At 38.3% G+C, this 23,616-nt stretch overlaps 4 protein-coding genes across 9 annotated transcripts; all 4 read right to left on the bottom strand.

The window, feature by feature from the left end:
• Positions 1-1,150: 1,150 nt before the first annotated feature.
• Positions 1,151-3,221, bottom strand: fuz (fuzzy planar cell polarity protein). The gene has a single exon (XM_008434537.1). The coding sequence runs from the start codon at positions 2,923-2,925 to the stop codon at positions 1,627-1,629; it is 1,299 nt and encodes a 432-aa protein (XP_008432759.1). The 5' UTR covers positions 2,926-3,221; the 3' UTR covers positions 1,151-1,626.
• A 1,462-nt stretch (positions 3,222-4,683) lies between these two features.
• Positions 4,684-7,547, bottom strand: LOC103479858 (guanine nucleotide-binding protein G(I)/G(S)/G(O) subunit gamma-5-like). The gene is made up of 3 exons (XM_008434538.2): positions 7,382-7,547; positions 4,977-5,119; positions 4,684-4,817 (listed from the first exon to the last, which is right to left on the bottom strand). The coding sequence occupies exons 1-2, from the start codon at positions 7,460-7,462 to the stop codon at positions 4,994-4,996; spliced, it is 207 nt and encodes a 68-aa protein (XP_008432760.1). The 5' UTR covers positions 7,463-7,547; the 3' UTR covers positions 4,684-4,817; positions 4,977-4,993.
• An 84-nt stretch (positions 7,548-7,631) lies between these two features.
• Positions 7,632-16,573, bottom strand: ssx2ipa (synovial sarcoma, X breakpoint 2 interacting protein a). Of its 3 annotated transcripts, none has more exons than XM_008434540.2 (14): positions 16,488-16,573; positions 14,151-14,288; positions 13,778-13,935; positions 12,962-13,168; positions 12,221-12,331; positions 11,994-12,129; positions 11,832-11,907; positions 11,567-11,750; positions 11,006-11,147; positions 10,232-10,368; positions 9,957-10,130; positions 9,755-9,872; positions 8,215-8,389; positions 7,632-8,110 (listed from the first exon to the last, which is right to left on the bottom strand). In XM_008434540.2, exons 2-14 carry the CDS (start codon positions 14,182-14,184, stop codon positions 7,969-7,971), a joined length of 1,794 nt encoding a protein of 597 aa, XP_008432762.1. In that variant the 5' UTR covers positions 14,185-14,288; positions 16,488-16,573; the 3' UTR covers positions 7,632-7,968. The 3 variants fall into 3 exon arrangements, with proteins under 3 accessions (XP_008432762.1, XP_008432761.1, XP_008432763.1); XM_008434539.2 differs by having other exon boundaries at positions 13,778-13,938; positions 16,488-16,572; XM_008434541.2 differs by having other exon boundaries at positions 8,215-8,368; positions 13,778-13,938; positions 16,488-16,571.
• Positions 16,574-17,153: 580 nt separating this feature from the next.
• Positions 17,154-22,624, bottom strand: mcoln3a (mucolipin TRP cation channel 3a). Of its 4 annotated transcripts, XM_017310014.1 has the most exons (13): positions 22,338-22,622; positions 21,593-21,818; positions 21,343-21,510; positions 21,115-21,268; positions 20,520-20,601; positions 20,350-20,446; positions 19,980-20,079; positions 19,753-19,865; positions 19,149-19,298; positions 18,952-19,053; positions 18,757-18,879; positions 18,451-18,657; positions 17,154-18,335 (listed from the first exon to the last, which is right to left on the bottom strand). In XM_017310014.1, the coding sequence occupies exons 2-13, from the start codon at positions 21,812-21,814 to the stop codon at positions 18,210-18,212; spliced, it is 1,644 nt and encodes a 547-aa protein (XP_017165503.1). In that variant the 5' UTR covers positions 21,815-21,818; positions 22,338-22,622; the 3' UTR covers positions 17,154-18,209. The 4 variants fall into 4 exon arrangements, with proteins under 4 accessions (XP_017165503.1, XP_008432764.1, XP_008432767.1 ...); XM_008434542.2 differs by having other exon boundaries at positions 18,757-19,053; positions 22,338-22,624; XM_008434545.2 differs by having other exon boundaries at positions 18,757-19,053; positions 21,343-21,425; positions 22,338-22,624.
• Positions 22,625-23,616: the final 992 nt, after the last annotated feature.

Genomic DNA, 23,616 nt, shown 5'->3' with positions numbered 1-23,616 from the left:
TAAGTACCTGGGTGTTCACCTCAAAAACAAACTGGATTGGTTCTCAAACATAAATGTTCTCTACAAGAAGGGTCAAAGTCACCTCCATCTTATGAGGAAACTGGGGTCTCTTGGTGTGTGCAAAAAGCTGCTAAAAAAATGTATGACAGTGTGGTGGCATCTGCAGTGTTTTATGGTGTCGTGAGGGTGTGGGAACACCGTGAGGGACAGAAAGAGAATCAATAGGCTGGTTTGTAGAGTCAGCTTTGTCCCGGATCGGCCTCTAGACTATGCTGAGGTAGATGGTGAGAGAAAGATGTTGACTAAATTGACATCCATTGCTGCAGCATCCACAGAGTAAMWTCCAGCMCTTCTGGAGGTCTTTCATCCCTTATGTCATGAGACTTTTCAGTAATCATGTGCAACAAATCACAKGTGCTCTTTAGTTACCTTCATGTGAGCTGTGTAAAGTTGGGCAATGTACACACAAAAGAGCATATTTTATTTATTCTGTATTAAAAATCTCTATAGCCCTATGTTGAACTTGCCTGAAATTGAACGTCATCATTTAAAGGGGCAGTAATGTGTACTTTCCAGGCACATAGTGCCATTTTATAGCATAATCAACTWTAATCAAAATCAAAATCTGTATATCAAACGTAACTTAAAAGAAATTTGATTTAGCAATTTTAACCCCTTTAGGACATGTAATAACTGATTTAAGCATGCATATGTTAAGGARTGTGTTATTAATCTACAAATCWTGATGTTAGAACTTGTTCTTTTCCCAGAACAAGTTCTCAGAGCCCCACCTTCAGCCGGTAGGGTACATAGAGCTGAATGAGCTACAGGATCTACATGAGGTACTTTGCCTCTTACTTGGACTGTCACATGCTTTACATTTGGACWACCGTGAAAAACACATTTGGGAGAGAACAAACTCTCACTAAAACTTAAAAGTCTTAAAAATGTTTCGACTTAGTATACAAATACATGGTGACATTTGGCAAAGCTCACTTTTTTGCGAGCCTATTAAAGGAATGTTATTCAGSGATTCAAGTCAGCCTGTTTGTTCGTTTCTAACATTGGTCTACTGTATTATTGATCTTAGGGTGTTACTAAAGGCCATCAGTAAAGTTAATATATAAATAAAAAGAATGACTAAACTATCAACTGTGTTATTACATTTATTTATTGAATTTGATTGCAATTCAAGTTATTTTAAAAGATTGAAATGGACCCAGCTTTTTGACTGGGTCCATTTATAAACAAAGAGTTTCATAATTTACCCACTGCTTATATCACACACATTTCATACAAACAAAAAGAATAACAAATAAGCTTAGTGGGAATATTTATGAGTAAGTGATTCATCAGGCTTAAACAAGAAACAGCAGACACCTATTGATCAAAGTGCCACATTATTCTTCACATTAATCTCTAAACCAGTTTAGTCAGATTTCAACACTAACAGAAGCAACTTAAAAGCCAGTGTAGTTCAGACACATCTCTAACAGTGAATAATATTAATCAAAGTACCCTGGTGTGTCTTTACAATATCAACAACCTACTTCACATTTTGGTTTTCATCAAACAACTACACATTAGGTCTGTCACAGCAGGTGTAACTAAAACAAATCAGTCCAATTAAAACGCTGTTGCTGAAATTATATCGGCGAGAGTTTGTGTAGCCACTGTACGCAGAGCAAAGGTGGGCACAGATGGCAACATTAGCAGGAAAAACTGGTGCTGCTGTGTCTGAAGTCCATAACTTTTACATTCTTCTGTTACTAGATAGCATTGTTGAGGCTGGTGGGAGAACCCATGCAGAAAGTCTTCTGTGTGGCTGCGTTGAGTGCTTTCCTCTGGTGAACCGCATAACGTCTCCTCCTGGGTGAAGTAGCGTGATATGCTGAAGATATAAAATAGTTTCAGCAGCTCCCAGCAGCGGGATTTGGATAGTGAGGAGTCACTCAGTGGATGATGAGACGAAATCTGCACACAGGAGACTGAGCGACGGGTCTCGCGGTTAATGAGAAGAAGTGCGAGCACGTCAGGCCGCAGAGGTACAGATCCTGGTAAGCAGCGCTCTCCGACTGCCAGGCAGCTTCTCAGGGTCTCTATGAGGGGTGACCAAAATCGGCCCACCAGCTCGGTTTCAGCTTTTTGCAGGGATGGGGTGGGACCACACAGCACACACACATCTACTCCTGGGAGCAGCTGAAAGCGGAGCAGGCGATGGGCAACTGTGGGGCTTCCCTGAGGGAGGAAAATTGGGTAATCGCAAGAGGCTGATCCAGATGCAGAAAAGGTGCGTACCAAGGCACACAACAAGACAACTTCCTGAGGTGCCAAGCGCCACCACTTCTCAGTAGCTACCACAATCCTCCCATGGACGAAGAGGCAGCCGAACTCGCTGTCAGCAGCCTGAGCAAAGCCATCGACAGCTTCTTGGAGAGGAGTTGGGTTTGGAGGAACCAGTGAATCAGCACAGTGTGTGAGGTTTCCCAGAACTCCTTGGTGCTTCTCTTCCAGCAGCTTATCGATAAGGCAGAAGCAGGACCGCAGATCCCTCTTGAGTCGTTCAATGTTCCTTAGATTAACCAGCTCATCCTGTCCCAGCACCAGCACCATGCAGCTCCAAACATTCTCCAGGAGGCGTTGTAAGCGGCTCTCCTCCTCCCCGCTGCATGCTCCACTTGAYCCACCTCCACTCACGGCGATGAGCATCACACTGTCGTGGAAAACCTTCCACACCACCTTTCCCCCACCCTCAGTCTCGCAGGAGGACAAAAGCGCTCCCTGTCCTCCTCCGAACATGTGCACCCCATTTAGAGAGCCGATGACTGAGAAGGGCAGCTGTTTAGAGGCCCCCCTTGTGAAAAGAGGAACCCCGCTGCTGGCTGTGAGGCAGAGCAGTTGGGTAGAACCATCCGGTAGCATCATCACAATCAACCGCTGCAGTCAACCCACTAAACAAACTCGTATTTCAACTGTGGCAAATTATCAAACCGCTCGACTAACTCATTTCATTGAACCGGTTGTGTAATGACGAGGGGCACAAACTCCCAGTGTTGCATCAGCAACGGTTAGCCGTTAGCGTGAATGATTGGATGATAAAGGAAACAGATATCAACTGACATACGTAACTGTGATAAACCGCTCTCCCAAACAGCCGCTTCGTTTGCCGCTAGGTTTCTTTTTGTTCTAGCTGTATTTAAACATGCTAGATTAACAAAAGAGGTTACCGTCGTTTCCACAGTAACGCTGTCCCATGATTCATCCTTCACATCGACGAGGGTAGTTTCATCAAGCTGGTCGAGCAGCAGTTCCAAGTTACGACGTATGCTGTAACCGCCGTGGAGCGAAATGCGGACACAGACCTGGGTTCAGCCCCTGGAGGTCCGGGAAGTGTTTTTCATGTCCAAGAACTGAACCGACTACCCGGTATTCACATCTCGCGAGAGTGGAATTTAATAACTTCGCGGGCTCGCGAGCAGATGACGCTCTATRGTGACGTTGGCGCTACGTCGATTTTCCTCGCTGACGTAAACAAAACAAAACTAACTATTGAAACATTAACATTTATTTATTAAAACAATCATATATATTATTTTCAAAGGTTCTTSAACAAAGTGTTAGTTTAACTGTACAATTCMAATGAATACTGTACAATTCATTTGAATTGTACAGTATTTACATCACATTAAAGGTGGAAAGTTTCATTAAGAGTTTGGAAATTATTAATTGTTTCAACATGGAAAAATCTGTGATTTTTTTTTAAAAGAGGTGCAAGTAGTTTAGAGAGCCATTGCAAGTTTTTTGGACTCACGTAAAAAATGTTAGTATTTTTTCTGGTGTAAAAAATATAAAAGATTAGATATTATCCATGAAAAAAAGTTCATAGCCTGGAACTAGACTTGTCCTTTTTTCTTATCCATTTTATTTAGAAATCCATAAATTATCTCAAATTATTTGGCAGTAGGAAGTCAAAMACTGATCACTTTAAGATCAAAGTAAAAACAAACCAAATAAATAGAGCAAACTTTTTTTTAATTATTATTGCTTACATGTAAAATATAATTTAATATCTTTTGTACTTTAAATCCATCTTACTGCCTATTGGAGGGTTGAAATCTCACCAAATAGTTTTGGAAATTCATGTGAAGATTATATGATCCTGTGATAAATAAATCCCTACTGTTCTCTTAAGCTTCTTCAATCACAAACTACCATAAACATTCATTTTAATAAGTAGTTTTTGTGTTTATTTATTGTATTGTGTTGGAAATACCATTTTGTATTTAACATAGCATGTAGCCTTATTTTATCTTTACTACATGCTGGATAAATTTGATATAAAATGTTYGCTATTTTTGCATTTTCACTCTTCTCACATCTCTGCTTCTAATAACCAAATAAAAGAGTCAAGAATCTTTGCAATAAATCACAGCTGTAATCTTTTGTTGGCTCCTTCACTCTGTTAAAGTAACTGTTCATTTAATAATAAAACCGCTTACATTTAAAAATACAAAAAAAAGCCTTGTAGCTATGAATGTTTTTATTTTTAAATACAAAAAGTCCAAAGCAAAAAAAAAAAAAAAAGACCACAACAACAGATTGATACAAAAAGGCACAATCAATTACTTAAAAATCACAGTGTGCCATGAAAAAACAAAGAAAACACAAAAAAAAACCTCTTCCTTTTACTCTAATGTTCCTAATAATTTATTTTCCTGATACGACTTCAATGTGTTCTACGCTTCCCGTGGCAGTATAATGGCTTGGCATGAGGAGCAGTGCTGAGGTCATCTTCCCTGTAGCGTCTAAATGAAGGCCTGCAGGACAAAGAAACAACCACAGGGAGAGTAAATTAACTTTGTTTTTTTTTTTAAAAAAAAAGAACACCTACAAAAACATAGCAAAGAGTATTAAAGCTACTTCACAGATATATTAATCATACATGTGATTGTGCTGCATATRTATGGCCTACTTACCAATGAAGAGGGTAATTTCACAAGAAGGAGCAGACTTTCTGCGGCCTGAAGGGGTTGGTGCTGGAGGACACTCCAGTGAGCAGAGGGTCCTGCAAGGCATTCTGCAAGCAAAACTGCTGCAGGTCCACAGCTGCCTGGGAAACCTGRCAACCAAAGAGGAATCGGGTGTTTCATGGAAAAATACATGTACTGCCATTAAATAGAACAATTCCATTCAATAATAATAATAATAAAAAGTTAATTTAAAAGTAGGAATAATACATTTGAGTCTTATAGCTGGATACCAATGAGTTAAACTGTACAAATACTGAAAGCCCTTTTTATCTCTTGGGTGGACTTGTATTAGTCGAACAAATACTGCATCACTAAAAATAGCMGGGTGTCATTTAAGCTTGTAGTTGAAAACCTGTTGCATCRGTTTGAATGAAAGCCAACTGGAATYGTAAAAACAGATCATGGCTCACTACATGGGCCTGGTGCTTCAGGAATATAGAAAATGCAGCATTCRTTATTTTCAGGAAGTCATTAAAAGTATTCATGATATATTTCCCCATTAAGTGTCTGAAGGACTGTTTGGATTTAATAAGTTCTCGTCAAACAAATACAGCTTTTTATTAGAAAGAGCAGACAAATCAATCTAATGCAACGGCTTCATCAACATTTGATCAAAGACCATATATTTAATGTTTTTGTTAACTAAATGAAAGGGAGAGCCTGTTTATTAAGCTCTAATAAAATGTTACACTTGTACAATTAATTACCAATCCCATTTTAACTCTTGCTGTGTTCTTACTCTTTAACATTACAATTTTAAAGCTTCAGTAACAYGTGTTTTTCCCACATTTATTAAAACTATCAACACATTCTCAAATTGTCAGACAAATCTGTGAAGAAAAAAAAGAAGAGTTCCTCTGTCTCCTTCCTGTGGTTCTAATACCATCTTCAGAAATGGACCACTCCTCATCAGAAACAACCAATCAAAACCAGGAGATATGTCTTAGTGTCAAGTGGCACCTTTAATAAATATGGAAAACATACATATATATATAGTAAGTTACCTACTGCAGCTTTAAGAGGTGGGGCATGCTAATTACTTCTGTGAGGTATTGAGAACGCAAAGAACACTATGTGACAGAGGCRTGGTGCTGACAGATGGAAATACTTTGCRTGACTAATGACAGAATATAACCAGTGTCTCGTTTAAAGTGTCTCAATAGATATAGTCAGTCAACGGCAGTGATGCCACAGTCATTAAAACAATGACTGGTATGTTTTGGTCTTGATTTTCAAATGAAATTCAAAATTAATTTCCTCAGAGCATCAGAGCACCTTTTTCTACTCATCCTTGAATGAATTTTGCTGAACAATCCTCTCAGGGATCTGAATATTTGTGTTTCTTGTGCACCTTTTTTTTCTACCAACTTTCCTTTAATATGTTTCCATAAAGCATTCTAAACAGCTAGTTTCTTCAGCAATCTTTTTTTTTTTTTTTTGGAGTGACTGTCTACGGGACAACAAAATATGGAAAATTGAGTYATAGCTTATATCCCAGTTACCATTTTTCCAAGACGTTTTAAACTTTTTCTATTTTTATTTTCTTGGTTCTTTTGCCACAGTGAACCATGAAAGAAGTCATGCGTTGTAAAACTGGCAATGTAGTGAAGCTGCTCTAAAACCAGTGATGCCCCTTTGGGTTAGGCTTTTTGGGAACATTCTGAGGTGTTGCTGCACACACCCATGAAATAACTAATATACAAGTGCAAACACTTGTATATATAATACCCTACAACATGCTTAAATTAACCTACACATTTGCCACAAATTGTAAATCAATATTTAAATGATTTCTTGAACTGCATCATTTTCAGACCCCCCGCCCCCGCTTAGAAAGAAAAAAGCGCATCTTAACCAGTCTAAATGATTTACCAGGGATCTGGTGGACATGTACCCCTACTACATGGTTAGCTTCTGCAAAGATCATAGTCCATTAACAGAAATAAGTAACACATATTGTCAATATTCAACTTTTATGGCCAACTAAGAGCGATCCCTCGTCTTTAGTATTAGGCAGGTGAAAGATTTATGCTGAAAACTTGTGTTTTTTTTAAACAATTATACGCGCTGTACATTTCCCCTCTTACAAATTAACACGCGTTAGGAACTCCCGATACTACTAACGGCTACCCTCAAACATTATCTGCTCTTTACGTTACATGTTCAAAAAAAAGAAACATTCCTTACATTTCAACTCTAAGCAAAATTACCTTCTTATGCCTGTTGATCACGGCCTATATGCGGCCGATAGCTTCAAGCTCTAGCTAAGTGTTAGCGGATCAGTGTAACGGGCACTAACGGGCGACACTTCTCAGATATTCGCCACAAAAAACGGCGAAACTCCTGCTCACCTTCACTCTGTTTATGCTCGCCTCGAAGCGRAGCTGCTGTACCGCCTTTTTCATAGTGGCCAAGTTAGAAGAGCTGGACATTCTTTGTGTGTTTGTACGTTTTCTTTTCCCCAAAGCAGAGCGATAGTAGCGATTCTTGCGGCGACGATGCTCTGACAAAAGCAAAAGATGGGAACATCCGGATTCCGGTTGTTGTACTGCTGCCGTTTTAAGACGCCAGAGGGCGCCAAAGTACAGAGAAAATGAAACATTTGGAAAAGAAAAGCTTTATTGTGGCAGACGTATAAATTATACTTTCATTTACCCCATTTTATTAAAACCTAGAATTTACAGACTTTGTATTTCAAAATTMTATGCATTTAAGTCACTATATACATAAATATATCTTACCATYTAAAATTTCAGTGCTGCTCAGTTTGTAAAATAAAAAGGATCTCTATAAAGTGCTTATTTAATCAGCTTTGGTGAGCGATCCGTCATCCATGTATCAATAGGAAATTAGTTCATCACTTGTGTGAGGGCAAATAAGTCAATGCTAGTGTTCAGAATAGGGAGCGGGGATGGGGAAGGCACCAGTGACACCCTGATTAAGTGACACTGTGATCTTCACCAAAAGTAAAAACACTCATTTCACCAGCGCGAGCTTGGAGATTAGACTTAAACTGAGGGTGTYCATCTTCTATGGTTCTCGTCTCAAGCCAGCGTCCCCGATTTGAATGTTTGGAGCAACTGAAATTAGAAGAGACCGGTGAGATTATGTAGTAATTCAGCAAGACATCTTAAGATGTAGCAAAAGGAAACGCTAATAAAATGGTAAACACAAGCATAAGCACCTGCTGTCTGATAGGAGGCGAAGAGTCCTGTAAAGTTCAGTTGTTGATGGCATGGGAGAACTTCGTGAAGGTTTGGGAGTGGAGAATGTAGTATAGGTTGGCGACTTGGACCGCTTTGCTTTTGCAGAAGACATCCTAACCTCTGGTTCGCTTCCTGCCACGTAAGAAATATGAGCAAAAAAAAACAAAAACAAAAGAAATCTGTAATGACAGATTTGTAGACTTAAGGTTACGGCAGGACAACTTCACCGGAACTTGTAATTGGGATACTGTTGCCAAACATTTGGATAAAAACACTTAATACTTTATCCTTCAGCATAACATCCYAACTACTCTACATGAGCTTTAGGATCTCAGCTACTAAACTACAAATCAATTTGATCATCAAGAGTTGTTAGAGCCCACTCAAATTTCCTAATATTTTAATGACATGTAGACCACGAATGCATGGCAATTGAAATAACATGGGAAGTGAATTGTCACTGAATCCACAGTTCTTTGCTACTGTGATATTATAATGGCTGTTGTATTTCAATAAGCTGTGCAGCTCTAGTCGAGATACAATCTTACCAGTGTCACCAATGCTCACAAGATCTGGATCAAATCATAAACAAAATCAAAACAGTATTTGTTCATGTTCCCTCCTGTCCCATCAGGTTTATATTAATGGTCAACATTCAATAAGGCAACTTGGGTCTTTGCTAGAATCTGTGCATACCTCTCAAATCTTTGGAAACTTAACTCGGCAACGGATGGTCTCGGTGAAGCTGCTCTGGCCCTGATAGCAGGGAGAGTGAAATCTGCCCTGTGAGAAATTATGAACTCTTATGTTTTATTAAACTCCTTAGGAGATTAGTGGACAGAAATACCTTCAAGACCACTCCTGAAATCTTTCCTTGCTGGCATTCTGTTAAAACCCCCAAAATACCAAAGATCAAGTTCCAAGTAAAACATGTGCTTGTGCAGACATGCTCAGACCTGCTAGAGATCCCTTAAATAATTGAATTTAATTAATAGCACCTAGCTGTTGCTCAACTTGTTCAAATAGTAAGGGCGTGCTTAGCTACTTGCCTCTTTTGCCGAAGTGCAAGTTATTTTTGATATATACAGCATTATCGTAACTACCGAAGGCGACATAGTTACTTGATTGTGGTATGAAGTGGCACTAGGCGTCTGGGATATACTTTTTATCTAGCAAGTCACAACTAAAAGACACGAGCAAATACAAAGACATCTGGGTCAAAACGTCTCAGTCAATAATACAGTGTAACACAGAGTTTTAAGTTATGCATGCTAGATTTAGTTATTTAAACTATGAAACAACATGAAGTGTACTCAGTTGTTTTAAAAGAATTTCTTCAATTTAGTTGAAATTTTAAGGACATCAATTTAGATATTTTTATGCACTTTACCATACTTATAATTTGTATGGAGCAGGCAATTATCACTTTATATATAAAATCTTACTTTGTTAAATGATTGTATCCATGACCGTTTTTTTTTTCTTTCCCCAAATAACATGTTTATTAAATAGACTTACTAACTGATAAGGCACTTTGACCATCTGATGAGGAATATCTCCTGCGATTTGCAAATGGCGTTGCGTTTAAAAATTGATTCTTGAGCCATGCAGCTCGGTCTTCCTCAAAAGACATTTTCTGTGGAATACAAAATATTTTTAATTTWAAAAAAAAAGTTATTCCACCACTTAAAGTTAAAATGATGTATGATAACACACATACTTCTCGCCCTAATCGAATAGCAGCCTCAGTAAAGTTTTTTCTTTCCTTCTCAAAGTTTTTCTTCTGCTCCTCAAAGAGTTTCCATTCTTCTTTGAGACGCTCCTTTTCCTCTAGGGTGTAGCAGTCGTTAAGGAGAGCTGCTGTCTCGTCATCAAATGATGTGTTTAGTTGTTGCTAACAAAAGATTTTAATAATAATAATAAAAAAAAAAAAGTTAAACATTAACCTTTACCTTAAACAGACTTGATCTTTCATTTAAATTAGCCGATACTGACCTGGAGAAGTTGCTGCTGTGCATGAATGAACTCCCTGCATTGCTGGACTTCCTGCCTCATTCTCTCCATCTCATCCTCGTGAGTTTCCAAAGGTAYAGTGTCTTTGTTGGACTCCATCTGATTCTGCACCTGTGAGGCTAAKAAAACGGAAAACCAATTATTCAAAATTTCCTTCCTAGCATGAAGCATTTACCATCCTTAAAAAGCAGGGTTGTGTGCATTTATATTTAACATCTTTAATCTGATACGATTTCACCCTCAGCCTGGCCAGCAACAGAAATGTAAAATTTTTTATATCACAACCTATTCATGTGTTAGAGTTGAAGTCCAGCACTAAATGAGAATATTTGACAAGACTTGAGGATCTGATCTTAAGTTATTATTCAAAGAATGGGTTAAAAAAAACAATCACTAAATAAAAGCTGTAAGAATATCGCAAAAGACTAGAGGCCGAGACTGCAGAGAAATTTGGTTTTTGAAAAGCATCGACTCGACAAGATATGAACTCTCAAATACACATTTTTTATATAAAATTTTTAACAATTTATCCATTTATCTTATTTAAAAACAGTGCACCCCTTTGTGCTTGTAAAAAAAATACATTGTAGCTTGTGGTTCTTGCTTTAAAGTTTCAAGGTCACCAAAACGTTTGCATGACAATGAACAAAAATGTTCACATTTTAAACAAAAAAAAACAACAAGGCAAAGTAAATCAAAATATGGTGAAAAAAAAGATTAAGCAGCATTGAGAAAATGATACAGCAACACGTGTACCTTGGTCTAACTTTTCTACATGGTTTCTCAGTTTCCTCCACTGCTGGCGGATGCTGTTGAGGAGTTGCTCCCTGGCAAGTTCACAAGAGTGGTCCAAGGCTTCCCTGCTTGCGTTTCCCGCTTTCTCTTCATCCGACTCAACCTTGAATAAAACAATGCAAACCAGATAAAACCAGACAATAGCGTTGATTTAGTCTTTGAGAAATTATAGTAAAAATCAGACGCTTGCATACACTGCATAAAAAAATTTAAATAAAAAATAAAAAACTGGTGTGCTTTTCAACCTAGAAGGCATCATGAGGGAAAGAAGTGTGGTAATATAAAAGCAATATTTAAAGCTCAGGTAGAAATGGGTCTTCCAGATGAACAATGGACCAAATTATGCTGCAAAATTAGTTAGAAGTGTCTTAAGGAAAACAAAGTCAACGCTTTGAAACAACATCACAAAACCCTGGTATCACTCAAATGAAGATGTGTAAAAGTAGGGTAGCCTATAATCCTGACATGGTCACACCTGTTCTACCAGGTGAAATGGGTTCTACAAATGTTTGTTTTACAAACCTGCTCCTGGCTGTCATCAGCAGCGGTGGCTCCGCTGGTGGACTGCTGCCGTGGAGCCAGAATGTGCATCATCTCCTTCTTCATCTGCTGGAGGACTTTTTTAAGCTCGGCATTTTCCAAAATCAAAGCCTTCCGACTCGTCTCGTAGTCTCCGAGCAACGTTTTATACATCTCACTCTCGTGGCTGCAGAATGACAGTCGTGCACGCAATTAGGCTGCAGATGTCCCACAAAAACGGTTATGAGGGAGTTGGTTTGTACGATACCTAGCTGACAATTTTGCCGTCTTCCACATACTCCTTTTTCCATCTGATCGCCCCAAGCTATTCAGAACATCAATAGCTATGACGAAAATAAAAATAAAGCACCAATTGTTCCTGGATTTAAAAAGTTTTAACACACAATTCCTTAAAGATTAGCAGATTTACCTAGTTTCCTTTCTTTTCTGTCAACCAATAGCTGACTGAGGCGTTCCTTCAGTTTTGCAGCTTCCCTCTCTTTTCTCTTGGCATCATGACTATATTGAGAGGCACGACTAGCAATAATGCTTTGGAGCTTCTGAACCTGTTGAGATTTGAGGAGACTTATTACTCATTCCATCAGCTTATTACTCAGGCTTTCATTATTAAAAGCAAGTCATAATGTTTCACAGTACCTCCTCTTTTTCAGTCTTTAGGCAGCTCTGTAGAGTTTTTATTTTTAGTTGAAGCTGCCTCTCTGTCTCATGCAGTCCCGACTTCTCCCTCATTGACAGCTCCAACTGATCCTGAAGAAAAATCAGAAACAAAACAATAAGGGTAATGATACAAGAGCTCTTACTCAAGTCAAAAGCCTCCGCCCCAAAACTGGTTTGTGCAATTGGAAAATTAAGCAGTTGCTCCAACTAAACAATAGGCAAGTTGCTCACAAAACGGTTTCACTCAAGGCTAAACTGACAACATACACCCATGTTAACCTTGGCCAAAGTCTTGAGTCAAATCTGAATGACCTTGACCGAGTCCCTGAACATCTGGTTTCTTAGCTCAGTGGATGAATAAACAAAACCACATTTCCAACAAGTGGATCAGGTCTGATGAACCCAATTGAGCTCCTTTCAGCAATCATCTTATTACTCTGACTCGACACAGAGAGGCCATCTCTGAAACACTACCATGTTCACCATGTCTCAAGAAGCCATTACAAAAAAAAAAAAACATCTAAAATTTCTCCCCCCAAACATTTTCAGAATAAGACACCTAACAAAGGAATCAGTGGCTAGAGATGATGTCAAATGCAAAACCAAAAAACGTTGAAGCCATCTGTATGTTGTGACTGATTGTGAATAATTATAGGTCATTTCAAATCTGTGTATGCACATGTAAAAGGTCAAATTAATGGAGGTTCCATACATACTTGCCTTTAGTCTGGAATTGCTAATCTGAATATGCTCCAAGGTGCTCAGCTTCTTCAACTGTTCCTTCTCCATCTCCTCTAAAGCGCACATATTTCGTTTATGAATTTGGAGCAATTCATACATGGCATTTAGAACTGGCACCGCTTTTAGACTCGCTCCCTCTGATGAGCTGGCCTCAATACACATGGAGAGACCGAGCACGGCAAGCTCCTGTGAAGATAAACGAGTTCTTGAATTCATCATTAAACGATCGATCGTTTGTTTCATTAATTAGTGTTCACAGGTCAAACTTTGTTGGGGGGCCTCAACTAAACTTATCTTTAAAACAAACCAAACAGAAAAAAGACGGTTGAATCAGTTTCTCTCAGATTAAGAATTTCTTATTAAATTGTAGTTTATATTGGACCATATTAATGATGATGGAACAATGCCAGTTTTTATATTGTTTATCATTTCACAATCAAAAAAAATACCTATGCAGTTTATTGCAAAACATTTTCCATGGGACTTATATTTCAAGCATTTTGAAGCCTAATACCATTTATATAGGTCTGATCAAGTTGGATGAAATTTATTTATATTCCTAAATACTGTGTGAAAATGTGCAATGGCTTACTTTTGCCTTTTATTAATAGTGAATTGTGTCAAGTCTTACCCCATCTACCAGATTTTTAAGAAAAACATTTTGTAACTTTCATTTAAATTTTGACACTTTGAAACTGGTTTGTCACCTTGAAAATGAGAAATTTCCTCTTTGTGGGATCTTAATGTTAATTCAACCTTAATCACAAAACACACTGAACCTTGACATTTTCATACCTGATTTAGGTATGAAATGCTCTGAGGAACATTATCTTCAGTGCAAAATGCACTTATTACACTGTAGGAGCTTCTGGACAAGGGCAAAGAGTACACGGGCACATGATTATGTCTTGAGGGAGATATCGTCACATGTGATATGCTCGAGATCTCAGGGCCTTCTGAGAACAGAGAGAAAACATCAAAATCGTTAGTACACTGCATCTATTGTGCCTTCTCCCATTGAGTAGCTTGAACTGGGTTGATTCTATAAATAAGGACAAAAATGTGGGTCACCTAAAGCAGATCACACACACACACACAAAAAAAAAAAGAGAACAGCCAAATGGGCCCGTCTATTCCTGAAATACTGCAGCACATTAAAGAAACTTACCCATATATGCATTAGTTGCCCTCCACTCCCCCATTGCACAGAAACGTTGGGACCGGAGGACCTGAGGTCATGAGATATCAGCACTGAGATAGATGAGCAGTCAGGCGGTCGATCAAAAGATCTCACTGGACCAGAGCCCTGCAAAACGGCATCAAACCATGAGACGGACCAGCAATAATCTGTGCCGATGCTTCAGCCACACAGGATTATCTGACGGATTTCCCTGGAAGGGGGTTTTATACTGAGATTGGAGTACAATCTCATGTCAGCCCTCGGTATTATTTAAATGGCAAAGGGGTAGGTTGATTTTATTCTTACGAGAGCGTTTAGATCAGGCATAGCATAACCACTTGCCCTTCAATGTTGATCCACAGTTGCCAAAAGAGCCTCAACAAGTGGGGGAATCTGACCACAGCCACTCCCAATTGTTTACAGCGACAGTTAGCAGTAGGTCCTTTAAGTCATCCAACTTGCAAGATGCGATCTTTGTCCACAAAGTCCCATAGGTGCTCAAATTAAATAAGAGAAAACGAGAGGCCAAGCCAACACCTCAAACTCTTTGCGCTCCTCTAAGCATTCCTGAACAACAATTTCAAATTCTTCTTTGTGCACATTATCAACTCCAACAAGGCCACAACCATCACAGAATACAGTTTCCATGAGAGACCATTTACAGTTTCCTTAGGTAGGTGGAACGTGTCAAWGTAACAAACACACAGGGCTGGACAATGTCAATAATAGTTGTTGACTAAACAGTTTTTTGTTGTTGTTTGTTTTACATATCTGAAATACTGCCGCACTGGTGGAGCCACCTTTCCAGTGCACAGTTTTTACTCCATGACACTTTTTATTTTTAAGAAGTTATGAAGAAGCATGACAGCAAATCCTCAACCTCCTGCTGCAAAAGTTACTCAACTTTCAGGTTGTTGCTTGGTGACCAAAGACAGTGATTTAGTTGATGCCACTCGCCTTGCTTAGCTCACTGTGAGAAGTTGGGTAGCTAAAACTTTTCCTCTGCCTACATCTCCCAGAATCTTGTGCATCTCTGGGTCAGAGTTCAGTAAATATTCAGTATATTGGATATTTTATCAAATGTATTACCTTATTGATAACATGTCTGTCAAAATACATATTGTTATTGATTTACTGTCCATCCATGTATATGGATGCTTCTTTGGAACAGCTCAAGGTTTCCTTGCAAAACCTGAACCAAAACATCACACTGCTTCTGCTGGCTTACCCTTTCTGCCATAGTACAGGTTGGTGTAATGTGTTCCCCAGATAAGCAAAGCATGCACAATTGAAGGTAAAATCTTAATAATGGTCTGAAAAAAAAGAGCCTAGGTAATAATCAACCAGATCTGTTTACTTGGTTTTTGTAGGTCCAAGACTGAAGAATGGGAAGCCAAAAACTCTCTCAAAGCTGTATGCCTAACAACTTTTCTTAATAACACAACCTTGAAAACATGTTTACTTGCTGTCTTTGCATCCCACCCACTAACAGGAGTCATGCTGGAGAGATAATCAGTTTTTCATTTCTCCATTAGTGGTTTTAGTTATGCTTAATCAGTGAATAAGACTAGTCAGAAGTGGAACATGCAAGTTACTTTTAAAATTATTTTAAATTTGATATTAAACTTTCAGACCTTCGGGCTAATAACTACAAAAATGAAATGCTCTGGAAATKTAGGGTGAGCCAGAGAGACACGACCACAGTCAGCAACTCCCATTGGTTAACAGCGACAATGCACATAGTGTGAGAGTGAACAAACGAGAAAACTTGCATTGGTGTTCAGGAACGCAAAGAAAATTGACTGATAATAGTGTATGCGCGCAAGGGCTGCTCAAATGACTTGCTTTCTTATCAAGCTGAGCCAGAAAACACACACATACACAGAACTTTATCTTCAGAGACAACACAGTGGGTGGCAAAACGTAACATGGCCAGTTAACTTGACTAAACTGCGGCATAAACACGTGTAGTCGTCTAATAGTGATGAGTTAGCAAGGTTATTCATAAATAAAAAAACAATGGCATCATTTCACCTAACTTTAGATTTGAGCTGGCCAAGCAGTTATGATGTATTATTGTAATTTTATACACTGAACTGGTAGCTAACGTCCCCCTTTCAACATGTTCGTTTGTTCGTTCGTTGCTAATATCATAAACACAATCATTCATGTAGGGCGTGAAATAGGTCAACTAACCTTCCCAAGTTTTGTGGTGAGGCTTTGATTAACGAGACCTTATTTCATAAAATAAAAAAAAACCTGCAGCTTTGAAACCGAGTTCAGTCTACAGCCTGCTATAACCGTTAAACAACATACAAACACTACCTTAACTCGGCCAACGGGAGATAACAACCGACAGGTTCCACTCTGGCTTCAGCAGCTGCTGTGGTTTTTTTTTTGTTTTTTTTTCTCTCTCTCTCTTTTGAAGACTATCGTTTTGGTGTCGTCCAACTAAACTGCTTTCTTATTGGAGGAAACGTAGTTAAGCAACCAGTGTGCCAGGCGTACATTGGACAAACATGTGCGGCGGTGAATGATTATGCAGATGTAAATACTGTCAGGTGTCTAACGAAGAAATGTACAACATTGCCCCCTAGTGGTGACAGGAGATAGTCGCCACCTTTTGTATAATAATGTACATAATAACATCATATTACAGCACAAACATTCACGGACAATCTGGTGCTTCAAAGAAGCCCTGTACAGATATAGTCTGGGGCTTCTTTGAAGATATATTCTTTAGTCTATATAGATAGTCTTAGATAAAGTCTTTATATCTAAACCACCTTAAAAATAAAAATGCATATCTAACACATGATATTTACTACTTACAGTGTATTATCTTCATTTAGGCGACTAAATGAAGCCCAGCCTGTAATCCTGCCAGAATAAACAGGTACAGACGATGGATGGATGGATGGATGGATGGATGGATGGATGGATGGATGGATGGATGGATGGATGGATGGATGGATGGATGGATGATCTCCATTTAATCCCTATTTGTGCTTCCAAGAACTGCAATGCCCCCCTGTGGTGATGGGGTAAATGTCACATTTAGTGTATCCACTGTACAAAATGACAGCACACAGATTAATAAATGCATGAGTATTATTTATTTATACAACCAGGGCCCAATCAAACTATGGAGGGAACTTGTTTCAACATCCTACACCCAGTATAAGATGCCAATAAAATGCCTTGAGAGACATGGTTGTAAGCCTTCTCAAGTTTCACAAAACACATATTAACTGGCCAACCAATCTAATGATCCCCTCACCCAAAGTCACATTGCTTGCTCTTGAATCAGACATATGACAATCAGTCAGAGCTTTCTTTCTAAAACCCAAGAATGAACTTTACCAAGGAGGTAAAGAAGTGGTTACACTTCTTAGCCTGTCCAGGTCCTGGTTCTTGAAAACAGAACCAGGACCTTGAGTATAACTTGTGGCATTTAGTAATTATAAAACAGAGAAAACAAAGACCGCATTCTGAGGCCACTTTTCCCCAACATCTATATAATCCCTCTAGCTATGGAGTATTAAAACACCTCTTGCAACATCTCTCCACAAGGACACAGTATAAATGTTGAAAATATCTATGAGGGGTTGGATCAGAGTTTCCTGATGTCATATTTGGTCCCAAAAAAGTTGTTAGAAATCAGCCCCTAACTAGACATGATGAAGTTAAAGACAACAGAGAGTGCTGAAAAAACAGCAGCCAACATCGACTCAGATGTAAATTTTAACAACCTCAAAATGTACAACTAAAATACAGATCTAATTTTTTTTTTTTTTAACACGGCGAAGACGACAAACATCCTTTTACAATACATTATTGTACTAGTTTCTAAACAGGTCTTTATGCAACTAAATTAGGAAGCTGTGGCTAATCTAGTAACTTCTCTTTTGCATTACATCATTATATAGGGCAGTTTGAACAATACCTTCAGGCACTTTTATCACCGGCTACTATCAAAGACATTTATATGCAACAACTTTGTCCTCAAAGTTAACTCTACGTCCTTGCAGTTCTTTGAAACCAGCCTCATGGAGAGAAACAGCAGCTTGAAGACTCCTCATCATATTGATATTGTCCAGATTCAGGCTGATCCTGGCCTTCTTCTATGAAGGCAAGAAGCAGGGACACTGGTTCGATGTCTTTCTGGTGATGCTAACAAAATAAAAAAGAAAAACAGAAACATGTCACATCAAAATAAGACGGCCTTAATGTCATCGTACATTTACAATCTATTTACAACATATCAGCAGGTACAACAGAAACAGACTTTGATGGTTTCATAGGTGTCGGTGATTAGGGCGATGAACAGGCTGAGCACCATGTAGATGAAGAGAGACGTGAAGGTGTAGAGATAGATTCTGCTGAAAAGCCACACCATGTAGCTCTTGTCTCGCACATTAAGGAAGGTGGCAAACATGTCGTCTCCGTTAATGAGAGAGAAGAGGCACTCTGTCACTTTGTCAAATGTTCGGAACTGAAAAACGGAAACAATAAAATGTTTTTTGGATAATAACCTGGTGATTAATAGAAGATCAGGGCCATTAATCACACCAGTAAGGTGAATTATTCCTACCTTGTCATGATAAGGTCCAAGAACAATCCAACCACAGAAGCAGTACCCGAGGTAGATCATGGCAGCGCAACAGCAAAACCGGATAACGTTAGGAAAGGCAGCCCTCAGGGTTAGGATTAGGATCTGAACGGAAGTGAGTTGTTTTCGGTTCTCTGGACAGAATATGTTAACCAGAACTATGGAGAAGGCTCTTACGTTGTATTTCTTGAAGTAACCAAGGTAGCGAATAACACCAATCCACACCAGCATGGTGGCTGTTCCAAGTAAGATGCTGCAGACATCATAGTTGGTCAGGAACTTTAAAATGAAAAGTTGCATTAAAGGTTTGTGAGTCCCTCTTTGAAAGTTTCTAACAAATACTCATAGTATGTAACAATAAAATCCATGCAAACCTTGGTTTGTATTCCTATTTTTATCACTGACCCGGTGATGGTTAGCGTGTCACTGATGTTAATGAATATATACCAGCCATTCACAAACTCCATGCGTTCTGACCAAGTCACCAATTTATTGAAGTGGGTTTGGAAGAAAATGTTGAATTCCTGGATACAAGAAAACAGTACACTGTTAGAAAGAAAAAATAATAATAATGGAAAAAAATTCTAATTAGCTTGTCTTTTAATCTAATACAATGCCCTCAAAACTTACTGCAGATTCTAGGAAAGATATATAAAAAGATTTTTTTTCATAACAAAATCGTGGTGCACTTACTGCTATACCAATTCCTATAAAAGAAACACAGCAAAAGTATTTTTGGAAATTATTATTTATCTTTTTAAATTGATCAGCGTGTCTAGAAATTGTAATTAGTAATCCTTAAATATGTGTTTTTTTGTGTATAAATAAGACTCATTTATTCAATCTGTCTTACCACCATCCCTACTAATATGGTGCTAAACTTTGCTGGGATTTTAACTGCGAGTTTTGTTCAAATAACACTAGGACTGAGCTTTACAGCAGCAAACACTGCAGGTAGATCGACTTTCTTTAACTTACAAACTGGAGTTGAATGCCCTTGACAATAGATCGCGTGCAGAGAATGAGGGAGGCAAAACAGGCGAAGATGACCAAGGAATCAAACATCAAAACGAGGTAATCAATTTTCCCAGCTGCAAAACCAGAGTCACAGTTTTCAGGTAATTTCTTCCTACTTTATGTATTATTCTGCATCCTGAATAAGCAATGCAAGCATTTTATTTCATAAGTTGTGGGTAAAAMCTTACAGGMGTCTCTCACGTTATAGTCCTTGCACTCATGAATTTGAACATCATTTTTGACACCCACTTTTATCTTTCCACTGTGTGCACAGTTATCAAAGATGATCTGTGTGTGAGGAAAGATACTGAAAATTTTGATGCACCTCAAATGTGTGGAACAGGCTTAAATTTTTTATTAATTCACTAATTCAATCATTAATTCATAAAATGCAAATATGAAACACTAAAAATGCAAATGATTAAAAGTGATGAAGGATTAAATAAGATTTTAAAAGATTAAGATAAATGTAAAATTCATTGCTTTGTCTGTAGATCGTTCTAGACTCCTAACATTTCCTATATCATGGTATTTCAGTCATCAGATGTTCTCACCAACCTTTATGTGGAAGCCGTAGCAGTCTGGTAGCTCGTGGTACCGCACGGTCTGCAGATTGACGGTTTTCAGAGTGAAGTTGATGTTAACTGACACAAGCCTGAACACACAGACACGCAATCAGCAGACATCACTGCTGTCAGCTGGTTTAACATCAGCTTTGCGTTTCCTACCTTTTGAAATCTAAAGAGAAGTTGATGTTTCTTTCCAGATTAGTATTGTCAAGAGATGTCGGCGGGAATATGGAAATACACTCTAAAGGGGAGGCAGAATGTGTTTAAAGATATCATTAGCTAGCACAGCAGTGAAATGAGGATAAGAATTCAACACTAATTGAACTAACTATGTTATTTCCTCTTTTTGTGTCACATGAAACTCCACATTATGATTATTTTCCAGTCTTGACTTTGAGTCAGATTTTATAAAAACACTCCAAATGCCTGACCTTTTTAAGGGAGATTGGCAAACAGAAAGCTGATTAATAAAAGAAAGTCTTTTGATGCTTGTTACAAGTCATGTTAGGAGCACAGCAAACAGAAGCATTATAAAACACCAGACTACTAAAAACCAGAACATATTTATGTGCTAGAATGTCCCAATCAAAGACAAAGCTTGAAAATAGTTTTTCATATTCAGTCTGATTAAGCTTGAATTATCTTGCCAAGATTAGGGCAAAAACATGCATGCAACGCTTTCCAGTTTCCTTAGAAATAACTTTTGAAACTGTCCCTCATGCTACCGCTACTTCAGCAGGTCTGATTTCTGTACCTTTATCAATGTGTGGATCAATGTAGAAGCTGTCTCTCTCCGGATCAATGGTGGTGTTTTTGTAAAGCAGTTGACAGACAGACAGCGGGGTGTACTTGCCATCAATCTTCCCATACGCAAGATTTGCTAGAGTCAGGTTCTGAAGATTGGTGTACTGAAAAAAAGGAGAGGAGCACACTGTTAATGCAATGTTTCAAAAAACCCCAGCATTCTTTCCTGTTCATGTACCGTGTCGATGACGTGGTAGATGTGATCATACAGGTCGGCTTTAGTATAAAGAGCATAGTTTCCCTGCCAGTGGTCCTTGAATCCTTTCAGGAACAGATGTTCAAATGTCATTAGATTGTCCTCTTTGAATGTAGCCATCATTTCATTGCTCAGGCCAAACATGACCAGCTGTAACAATGAGACAGTAAGGTGAGCAACAAATCTATGCCAGCTGAATAAAACAACAAAACTAGAAAATATGTTATACCACCTGTGCTGTGATGATGACAATTTTCAATATTTGCAACATGAGTTTCCATGGTTTCCGACCCTTGGCTCTGTACTTCTCGCATGGATTCATAAAAAAGTACTTCAGCCTCCTTCTGAAATCCTCCACCACCTTCGAATCCAGGGGGCGAGTGCTCCATCTGCAGTGTCCGTTGGGCTTCTTCCCCTCTGACCTCTGGGTCAACAGCTGCTCAGATTCCTCCATTAAACTGGAGAGCACCAGACAAAGCAGAGAAGTAGACCACAAAGCACAGAGTACACTGCATATTTCAAGGAACCCTGTTGAGCAATTCCAGTCATTCTGATGTTTATCTAACTGGTTTTGCTACTTTTTATTATCTTGGCTGACGGTTTATGTTACTTCATAAGAACATTTAACATGTACTATTATTTGCAAGCATATAGCGACAGATGTCTTATGTGTAATTTAGTGTCATGGTGGATCATTGCAGCACAGAGAGAAACTCAAAGGAGAAAGCTAGAGAACAAGTTTCTTAAAATAATTAGTTGATTCATAATCTTACTGGTAAACGTACGTTTGACTTAAAACTTGTTGCAACAAGCAAACAAGATTAAAAGCTATGAAAACCAATAAAGCCAGCAGTTGTGACTTATTTCTATGTATTTCTAACAGTGATAGCTAATTATCTACCTAATATTACAAATGCATGCAACAATTAGACATTAATATATCTACAGAATAATTTGAATAAAAACATGAAGTTGACCTGCAATATCTGATGAGAACCAGCGATCCAGAGAGCAGTCGTCCACCCAGCGGGGCTTATGTGTGATTTTTAGAAAGCAGCTTGTTACAGTGCATCACAGCAGTCTTCACCGCAGTGACTGTCATTCCTCTGTGTTGTTCCAGTTTTTCCACAATAGAAAAAAAAAAGTTTCCAGTGTCAGACGCAGCACAACCAGAAACTAACCAAGTACAGGTTGGGGAAATTTCTTAATTAAGTAAAGCAACCATAATACCCCAAATCTAAACTATCAAAACATAATAAACACATTTTGAGATATATTTTTTTAAAAAAGAAGAAAAAACATGTTTTTTGTGTTATTTTAGTTTTTTTTCCAGATTTTTCTATCGTTCCTTTTTTGTTCTTTTCCTCTTCCTCCATCATACAGGGATATTATTAGCTGTAAAAAACGGACAGTCATCACTGTAATCAATAGGATGAATTTGCCACCATTTGGTTTAAATGGTTTTCTAACCAGGGGAGCAAAACCTGAGGAACAGCGAGGAGGTAAAAACATAAATAAAGGTAGCACTGAAGTTTTCCAATACTTGTTTGATTGTCCAGTCAATTAAGATGGACACTCTCTGTATTATACGCAATGTTACAAAACATTTTTCTATACTTAAGGTTTCTGATTCACAGTTTAAGAGTTAGCTCAATTTTAATGGCAGTTCTGATGATTTTTAAGAAGATGTCTAGACTGTATTTCATCACTACTGAGTCCTGCAATGGACATTGAGAAAAAAACATAAAAGTAAATGGACCCTGACTTACTTTTGCAAGATCTTGCAAAAGTAGGTTTGGATCTTGCAAAAGTTTTAAGTTTTAAGTCAGGGTCCATTTTTAATGTTTTGTTTTTTTTTCTTGTTCATTGTGGAGCTCAGTATCTCATTTTCAAAATCACACATATTTACTGAAAAAGATTATTTGGAACACCATGTTATATTTGTCAAACCTTTAATTGTAAAGAAACACACACACAAAAAGCATTTGTCTTTGTTTTCTTGTCATTAAGGCCAATTTACTCTAGGTAAAGCGTAAAACCAAGACATATTAAGTCTTAATGTTTCTGATAATTTATATAATTGTATTTTTAGTTTTGTTTCATAGTTTTTGTCCCACAAGTGGCCATGTTCCTGTGCAGTTGTGACTTATTTCTATGTATTTCTACCATCCATCCATCCATCCATCCATCCATCCATCCATCCATCCATCCATCCATCCATCCATCCATCCATCCATCCATCCATCCATCCATCCA

This window comes from Poecilia reticulata, linkage group LG17 (assembly GCF_000633615.1).
Source record: "Poecilia reticulata strain Guanapo linkage group LG17, Guppy_female_1.0+MT, whole genome shotgun sequence".
NCBI classification, from domain to species: domain Eukaryota; kingdom Metazoa; phylum Chordata; class Actinopteri; order Cyprinodontiformes; family Poeciliidae; genus Poecilia; species Poecilia reticulata.
This window is presented reverse-complemented; position numbering and strand designations above follow the sequence as displayed.